At 43.7% G+C, this 9,486-nt stretch overlaps 1 protein-coding gene across 1 annotated transcript in view; it reads right to left on the minus strand.

Annotated features, from left to right (window-relative positions):
- Window positions 1–8,761, minus strand: part of LOC140422400 (uncharacterized) — a 78,297-nt gene extending 69,536 nt beyond the window's left edge. Inside the window, 2 exon segments of the mRNA XM_072507429.1 lie at window positions 6,415–7,756; window positions 8,449–8,761. Of these exon segments, the coding sequence (XP_072363530.1) occupies window positions 6,415–7,424 (1,010 nt within the window). The 5' untranslated portion in view covers window positions 7,425–7,756; window positions 8,449–8,761.
- Window positions 8,762–9,486: the final 725 nt, after the last annotated feature.

The following is a 9,486-nucleotide window of genomic DNA, read 5'->3' on the forward strand; positions in this document are numbered from 1 at the left end:
GTAGCATTGTGGATAGCACAATTGCTTCACAGCTCCAGGGTCCCATGTTCGATTCCCGGCTTGGGTCACTGTCTGTGCGGAGTCTGCCCATCCTCCCTGTGTGTGCGTGGGTTTCCTCCGGGTGCTCCGGTTTCCTCCCACAGTCCAAAAATGTGCAGGTTAGGTGGATTGGCCATGATAAATTGCTCTTAGTGTCCAAAATTGCCCTTAGTGTGGACCTTGGGTAGGGTGCTCGTTCCAAGAGCCGGTGCAGACTCGATGGGCCGAATGGCCTCCTTCTACACTGTAAATTCTATGATGTATGCCACTCTATTAGTGCAACACCCATGGAAGTTTACCAACTGAGATGCAGGCCCCATTATTCTCAGCTAATTTCAGCCCTCAGCTCCGTCGCCTGGCTGTCATTGATATGAGCAGTAGAGAGACAGAAAGGTGCAGAGGAGCAAGTGGGAAAAACTTGTGGCTCGAAATCAACACTTCAACATTTGGCAGTTAAATCGATGTTATTTAATTATTAGATTGAGGCAAAGGTTAAAGTATAACTTTTCCTTTCTAACTAGTGTCTGCCTTGGCTCAGTGGGCAACTCTCTCACCTCTGGATCAGAAGGTTAAATCCCAGTTAGGGTCCTGTGGACAAAAACCAGTTCCAACATTCCTCGTCCCAGCACTGAGGGAGTGCTGCACTGTCAGAACAGCCTTCTTTCAAATAAGATGTTAAACTGAGGCCCTGTCTGCCCCTCTCAGGTGGATGTAAAAGTTCCCACAGCCACTATTTTGAAGAAGAACAGGGGAGTTATCCCCGGTGTCCAGGTCAATATTTATCCCTCAGTCAACATCACTAAAAACAGATCATCTGCTCATTATCACATTGCTGTGTGTGGGATCTTGCTGTGTGTAAATTGGCTGCTGCGTTTCCTCCATTACAACAGTGACTACACTTGAAAAGTACTTCATTGGCTGTAAAGCACTTTGGGACATCCTGTGGCTGTGAAAGGTGCTATAGAAATGCAAGTTTTTAAATTGAAGATTAATGTTATCTGATCTTGTTATCTGGAACTTAATTGATTTCAGCTACCCACAAATTACCACTTAATAAATTCACTTTGGTTCGGATAAGACTTCAACCAATTAAGGCAAATTCAGAATCCTCTGGATAGTAAATTTTAAAAGTTTATTAAATGAAAAAGGTTTACTAAACAACTTTAAGACATTGACTTTTACAACTTTATGCGGGTGATCAGTCTGTAGAAGTGTAACCCTCTCTGGCTCCTTCTGTGACAGTAATTCTTGTGGAATTCCGCCTCGGGAGTCTGGCTCCTTCTTTGACAGTAATTTCCTTGGAACTCGGCCTCGGGAATCTTCAGTACTTGGCCTGCAAGGAAGACCTTCGGAACCTCTACTTTTATCCCCAAAGTGACCATTACCTCACGTCAGAGTTGGGCCTGTTGTAACATGATAATTGCTCAATTTGGTTACTAGATTAATTGAATTGGATCCCCAATTACTTATACTGCCTACTCTCATTATCTTAGACAGGAATACAATCGAACTGTTTCATACTATCCCTTTATCTGATTCTATACAATCCCTTATTCATACAGTTTCAAATGTTGAGGCTAATCTGAGCTTGAAGGTCTCTCTTGCCAGTACATTTATCTTCATTTCGTATTTTTTTAAATACACATCAATTAAGATTGTACATTTTTACAGCAAATGTAAAAAGACTTTTAGTCTTTCACTATAACTACTGATTCATGATGGATTCCTTAGCTGCAATTTGATTAAGCCTCACTAGGTATTACTGCTACTGCTGGTAGCTCATTAATACAGTAATCTAATTCATACATTTGGTTAATATAAGATACACTGGTTTAAAAAGACAGGTTGTGGAAAGCAATATCTTTCTTTTTTACTAATTTTGATCAGGTGGAATAATACGCTTATTCTTGAGCCAGACTTGGGTATAACATGGTAGCCCGCTGCTTATCAAAATACTTTCTTTGTATAAACAATTTATGCTAGCTCTGCAGTTTAGAAACATTTGGGTTGTACAATCTTAATGTATAAAAGAACAATTCAGCCATTACAATTTTATCGATTACATTGTTTCACGAATTCTAATCAACTGATTTGTGACTGGCTTCCAACATGAAATCCATATGTGATGAACAAAGAAATGTTGCATAATCGGTGCAAGACGCTGGATGTTAGAGTTTAAAATGGCTTCCTTGACCTTGTTACTTAAAGCCATAAATATGGTGGAAAAGTGATGGAATTATAAAATTAAATGGATTTCCCAGTCCTACCTACAGTTTTGTACATTACAACAATGACTACACTTAGCACTACACTCATTAAGCTTCACCCAATGTCTGTGTATTTACATTGTGTATTTATTGTATGTCCTCTGTTTTTCATGTATGCAACAATCTGCCTGGACTGTATGCAGAACAATACTTTTCACTGTACCTCAGTACAAGTAACAATATATCTAAATGTAAAATCTAAATCTTTTGGAGCCGCTGTGATACTATCGAAAATGATCTTTTTCTTTAGATTTTCCACAAACTTGGTCCCCTCATCAAAATGATTGACAAAGATTGAGCTTTAATTTTGAGCAATATTTTGATTCTTTCTGAAATTCTCAATGAAAATCCAAACACACTAGATCCTGAATAATTTGTTTTTAAAACACAGGCAAGTTGTTGTGATCAGGAGTGCGTTACCTGAAAAGGGTGCAAGAAACATATTCAACTCTTTATTTCAAAAGAAAATTGGACTATCTGGCATTAGCACGTTCGGCCAAATGGTCTCCCTCTGCGACCTGAGCCTCTTGTGCAGTTAACGGGAGTGGTTATAGTGGTAAAGGGACCCGAGTATAGATGGACCCAGGCGGCCTGTCAATAAGTCACCGAAGGCGAACATGCAGGTGCAGCAAGTTATTAGGAAGGTTAATGGCATATTGGCCTTTATCACAAGAGGATTTGAGTATAGGAGTAGTGAAGACTTGCTTCAATAGTATAGAACGTTGGTTAGACCACAGCTGGAGTACTGTGTGCAGTTTTACTCCCCCTACCTTAGGGAAGATATTATTGCCATAGAGGGACTGTAACGAAGATTCATTAGACTTGTTCTGAGCAAGATCGGACTGTCCTATGAAGAGAGATTGGGGAACCTGGGCCTCTTTTCTCCAGAATTTTGAAGAATGAGAGAGGATTTCATTGAAACTTACAAAATCCATAAAGGAATAGACAGGGTGGGTGCAGGTCTGATTTTTCCCCTGGTTGGAGAGTCTGGAACCAGGGGACACAATTTCAAAATAGGGGAAAGCCACTTAGGACCAGTCTCGGAGAGAATTTCTTTACTCAGGTGGTTGTGAATCTTTGGAATTCTCTACCCCAGAGGGCTGTGGGAGATCAGTCATTGAGTGTGTTTGAAGCAGAGACTGACAGATTTCTAAATCCCAATAACACAAAGGGATATGGGGATAGTGTGGGGGAAAAGGCATTGAAGTGAATGATCAGCCATGATCATATTGAATGTTGGAGCAGGCTCGATGGGCTGAATGGCTAACTTCTGTTCCTATTTTCCAATGTTCCAAAGGTAGGTAGGAAAGTAAATTGTGAAGAGGACATCAGGAGACTACAAAGGGATATAGATAGGTTAAGTGAGTGGGAAAAGATCTACCAAATGGAGTATAGTGTGGGAAAATGTGAAATTGTCCATTTTGGCAGGAAGAATAAAAAAGCTTATTATCTAAATGGTGAGAGATTGCAGAGATCTGAGACTCAGAGGGATCTGGGTGTCCAAGAGCATGAATCACAAAAGGCGAGTATACAGGTACAGCAAGTAATTAGGGAAGCTAAAAAGTAGGGAGGTTAACCTTCAGTTATACAGGCCATTGCTGAGACCACATCTGGAGCACTGTGTACAGTATTGCTCTCATTTAAGGAATGATGTCAATGTGTTGGAAGCAGTTCAGAGAAGGTTTACTGGACTCATACCTGGAATTGGAGGCTGGTCTTATGAGGAATGATTGGACAAGCTGGGCTTGTGTCCGATGGAGTTTAGGTGACTTGATTGAACTGTATAAGATCCTGAGGGGCCTTGACAGGGTGGATGTGGAAAGAACCTAGAAACTGGAGTCACTTTAAAAGTAATAACTTGTCCATTTAAGGCAGAGGAGAACTTTTTTCTCTCAGAGGATTGGGAGTCTTTGGAACTCTTTTCCTCAAAGGGCAGTGAAAACAGAGTCATAGAATCACAGAATTTACAGTGCAGAAGGAGGCAATTTGGCCCTTTGAGTTTGCACCGGCCCTTAGGAAAGAGCACCTGACTCCATCCTATCCCTGTAACCCAGCAACCCCACCTAACCTTTTTGGACGCTGAGGGCAATTTATCATGGCCAATCCACCTGACCTGCACATCTTTGGACTGTGGGAGGAAACCGGGGCACCCGGAGGAAACCCACGCAGACGCAGGGAGAACTTGCAGACTCCGCACAGACAGTGACCCAAGCCGGGAATTGAACCTTGGACCCTGGAGCTGTGAAGCAACGGTGCTAACCACTGTGCCATCGTGCTGCCCAATCTTTGAATATTTTGAGAGCAGAGTTGGATAGATGAATAAACAAGGGGTGAAAGGTTATCGGGGGCGGTTCAGTGGGAATGTGGAGTTGAGGTTACAATCAGATCAGCCGGGAACTTATTGAATGGTGGAGCAGGCTCGAGGGGCCGAGTGGCCTATTCCTGCTCCTAATTTGTATGTTATCACATCCTTTATAATAGATTGTAGCATTTTCCCTCCTACTGATGTCAGGCTCATGGGTCTGTGGTTCCCCGTTTTCTCTCTCCCTCCTCAAATAGTGGGGTTACATTTACCTCCTTCCAATCAGCAGGAACCATTCCAGAATCTATAGAATTTTGAAAGATGATCACCAATGTATCCACTATCTCTACAGCCGCCTCTTTCAACACTCTGGGATGTAGAGCAGCAGCTTTTGGGAATTTATTAACTTTCAATCCCATTAATTTCTCCAATACTACTTTCTCACTAATACTAATCTCTTTCAGTTCCTCGTGCTCACTCATCCCTTGGTTCTCCAGTGTTTTGGGGATGATTTCTGTACCTTCTTCTGTGAAGACAGACACACATTGCTTAGTTTCTCTGACATTTCCTTATTCCCCATTATAAACTCTCCTGTCTCTGTCTGGACTGGACCCACATTTGTCTTTGCTAATCTTTTCCTTTTCACATTCCTAGAGGAACTTTTCCAGTCGCTTTTTAGGTTTGCTCTCATACCCTATTTTCTCTCTCTTTAATAATAATATTAATAATCTTTATTGTCACAAGTAGGCTTACACTGAAATGAAGTTACCGTGAAAAGCCCCTCGTTGCCACATTCTAGCGCCTGTTCGGGTACACAGAGGGAGAGTTCAGAATATCCAAATTACCTAACAGCACGTCTTTTGGGACTTTATAAGTTGCTTGGTCCTTTGCTGAATTATAAATCAAGTACCCAATCCTCAGACTTACTACTATTTTGGCCACTTTCCATGGATCTAATGGAATCTTTAACTTTTCTTTGTTAGTCACGGTTGTATCACTTTTCCTGTTGGATTTTTGTTCTCAAAATGAATCTATATGTTACGTATACAGGTGAAATGAAAGTCGCCAAAGTCCCAGCGCTCCATAGTCTGCTCCCCCTTTGACAGAGGAGAGAGCTGACTGGTGGTGATTCAACCTGAGGGTCACCGCACGTCACCTGAGGGGCAATGTTGAGAAGGCTGGGCCTTCATGGATAAGCACAGCTGGTGCGGGAGTTGAAGCGGCACTGTTCATGTTGCTCTGCGTCAGAAGCATACCACCCATCCAACTGAGCTAACTAATCCCCATGTAAATATGTAATTATTTCTTAAAGATTAGTTATTGCCTGTCTCCCATCAGTTTCCCAATCTATCACAGGTAACTTGCCTCTCATACCTTGACAGTTTCTTTCTGTGAAAGAACACCCACGTAACTTGAACAAAGGAACCATGTAACCATGAGGATCCATCTCCATGGCAACATAGCATATTTTGGGGGATTGAAAAGAAAATTGACAACTAAATATCATCAAAAATCCAAACACCTTTTCACTCAGTGATCATTGTGCAATTTGAAGCCAGGTATTCGCAACAAGGCTCAATGAGCATCAGCCCTTTGACCACCGACAAGTCCAGCAGAAAGAAACCCTCCACCCATCCTCATTGACCAACAGTCAGAATGAACAAAATGCCATCCGCAATGTAACTAAGAGCAGAAACAATAACATCAAAATAGAACCACTGAAATTAATTATGAACTTGGTGTCTCATCATGTGCGATGAATCATGGAATTCCTTCCCACATTGACAGCATGTGAACGATCTTTACCCAATGTGAACTCGCTGGTGTGTCTGCAGGTTGGAGAATTGAGTAAATCCTTTCCCACACTGAGAGCAGGTGAACGGCCTCTCCCCAGTGTGAATTCGCTCGTGTGTCTGCAGGTTGGATAATTGAGTGAATCCCTTCCCACATTGAGAGCAGTTGAACGGCCTCTCCCCAGTGTGAACCCGCTGGTGTGACTGCAAGGTGGATGAATCACTGAATCCCTTCCCACATTGAGGGCAGGAGAATGGCCACTCCCCGGTGTGAATACGCTGGTGTCTCAATAGATGGGATGAATCAATAAATCCTGTCCCACACTGGGAGCAGGTGAATGGCCTCTCCCCAGTGTGAACTCGCTGGTGTGTTTGCAGGGTGGATATTTGAGTAAATCCTTTCCGACACTGAGAGCAGGTGAATGGCCTCTCGCCAGTGTGAACGCGCCGGTGTGTTTGCAGGTTGGATAATTGAGTAAATCCTTTCCCACACTGAGAGCAGGAGAATGGCCTCTCCCCAGTGTGAATTCGTTGGTGTGTCAATAGGTGGGATGAATCACTGAATCCCTTCCCACATTGAGAGCAGGTGAATGGCCTCTCCCCGGTGTGAATTCGCCCATGTACCTGCAGGTGGGATAACTGAGAGAATCCCTTCCCACACTGAGAGCAGATAAAAGGCCTCTCCCCAGTGTGAATACGCTGATGTTTCTGCAGAGTGCATGAATGTCTAAATCCCTTTCCACACTCAGGACAGGTGAACGGCTTCTCCCCAGTGTGAACTCGCTGGTGTTTCTGCAGGGTGGATGAAAAACTGAATCCCTTCCCACATTGAGAGCAGGTGAAAGGCTTCTCCCCAGTGTGAACTCGCTGGTGTGTATGCAGACTGGATAGCTCAGTGAATCCCTTCGCACACTGAGAGCAGGTGAATGGCCGCTCCCCAGTGTGACTGCGTCGATGAGTTTCCAGTTCTGATGGAAATCTGTATCCCTTCCCACAGTCACCACATGTCCATGGTTTCTCCATGTTTTGGGTCCCCTTGTTTCTCTCCGTGTCGGATAATCAGTTGAAGCCTCATCCACACACATAAGACGTGTACGGTCTTTTCCGCTGTGAATGGTGCAATGTTTTTTCAGGCTGTCTCACTGGTTCAACCTCTTTCTACAGTCAGTGCTCTGGAACATTCTCACTCACATATGTGTCTCTGCATTTTCAGTGTCTTGATGCAGACAGAACAAACATTTCTCCTTCCAGAGTCAAATGCAGATAATGTTCATCTCCCAAGGAATCGAGTGACTCTGACAGATCTCGACGTGACGTTTGAGATTACTGCCTGTAATTCCTCCTCTTCTAATATCCTGTAAAATGTTTGAAGACGCAATATAACAAATGTAATTTATTACAAAACCAGCAATAATCATAGAATTTACAGTGCAGAAGGAAACCATTTGGCCCATCGACTCTGCACCGCCCTTGGAAAGAGCACCCTACTTAAGCCCACACCTCCACCCCGTGAACCAACCTAACCTTAATGGACATCAAGGGCAATTTAGCATGGCCAATCCACCTAACTTGTGCATCTTTGGACTGTGGGAGGAAACCAGAGCACAAGGAGGAAACCCATGGAGACACGGGGAGAACATGCAGACTCCACACAGTGACCCAAGCCGGTAATCGAAGCTGGGACCTCAGAGCGGTGAAGAAACCGTGCTAACCACTGTACTACCAATGTATCTAATCCGTGCCATGTAACAACACCAGACATATCTCAAGACTGATATTAATTTACTGCCCCCTTAAATGTCAGCCATCGCCTGGGAAAAGCAGGTCTTTAATTGTGAACATTAGGAAAGAGACCATCCTTTTAGTCAGACAAATAAATGTGTCAAGCTGAGGGAGCAAAGGATGTCAATGTCTTTGAGAGAGAGAGAGAGAGACCTGGGCCAAGCTTTGCAGAGTCTGCACCCTCCCTGGATTCACTTCCTTTCCCTTCAGTTGCTGCAAGTGACCAATTGAAGGTGAGAATGAGAAAAAAAAGTGTTTTACTCACAGATGTTGGAGACAGGAGGAAGTTTTACCTCCAACTTCCGCTTTGTATGACGTCAGTGGAAACCTGCTTGAATCAGCCAATAGGAATTACCCTGTTCGGCGGTGACGTCTCCGGGTTCCGGCGCGCGGACACGGGAACGCCGCCCCCTCCCCCACAGCTCCTCGAAACAAGGTTTCCAGGCAACCAGCTGACAGCTCCGGCCAGCGCGAAAAGCCACTCGGCGATCTCTCCCTCCCCTGTGGTCCGGGACTGCGCATGTCCAAGGGAGAGTGGAAGTTGCGTAATTACGGGGGCGAGGCTACCCCTGACTTTCCTTCTGAGCTGTTCACCAATGGGAAGACTTGTACAACTGAAGGACTCTGGTCCTACAGCCAATCAGAGCGCGGGCTTTGTGAGGACGAACATTGAGCTTCACACAGACTGAAGCCTCCTCCTGTCTCCAACATCTGTGAGTAAAACACTTTCTTTTCTCCCCCTTTCAGTTGTTTCAGTCTGGTGTTGTTATCTGATATAGATTAGATATATTATTGATGGTTCAGTAGTAAAGTATATTTATTATTATTTCTGGTTGTGTAATATTGTCCTGCAGCTATGTTATATATTTCCAGTCATCTCTTCCCTCAGAGGGTTGTTAGTCTCTGGATTTCTCTTCCACAGGGACCAGTGGAGGCCGGGAGGGGCATTGAATATTTTCACAGATAAATTGGACAGATTGTTTTAAAACATTTTTTTTAACAATAAACACAACGGAATAACAAAAACTGGTGGAAATTGGGTACAGAGCAGAATAAGAGATATTGCCAACATAAATACAAGGTATTGCAGAATTATTTCAGAACATGATATTTGAGGGGCCGAGGCTCGCCAGATAAAATGCCAGAGCAATTGAACAGTTAACATGTTAACATAGTGGACGCGAATCTACGAAGACGAACAAATTCCCCTTGCCAGCACGTTTAGCTGCGAGTTTCCCGCCACATGCAGTGCAGAGAAGCACATGGCTATTCAACACGCCTCACGTTGTATAAGGAACATGAA

The sequence above is a fragment of the Scyliorhinus torazame genome, chromosome 5 (assembly GCF_047496885.1).
Source record: "Scyliorhinus torazame isolate Kashiwa2021f chromosome 5, sScyTor2.1, whole genome shotgun sequence".
Classification (NCBI taxonomy): domain Eukaryota; kingdom Metazoa; phylum Chordata; class Chondrichthyes; order Carcharhiniformes; family Scyliorhinidae; genus Scyliorhinus; species Scyliorhinus torazame.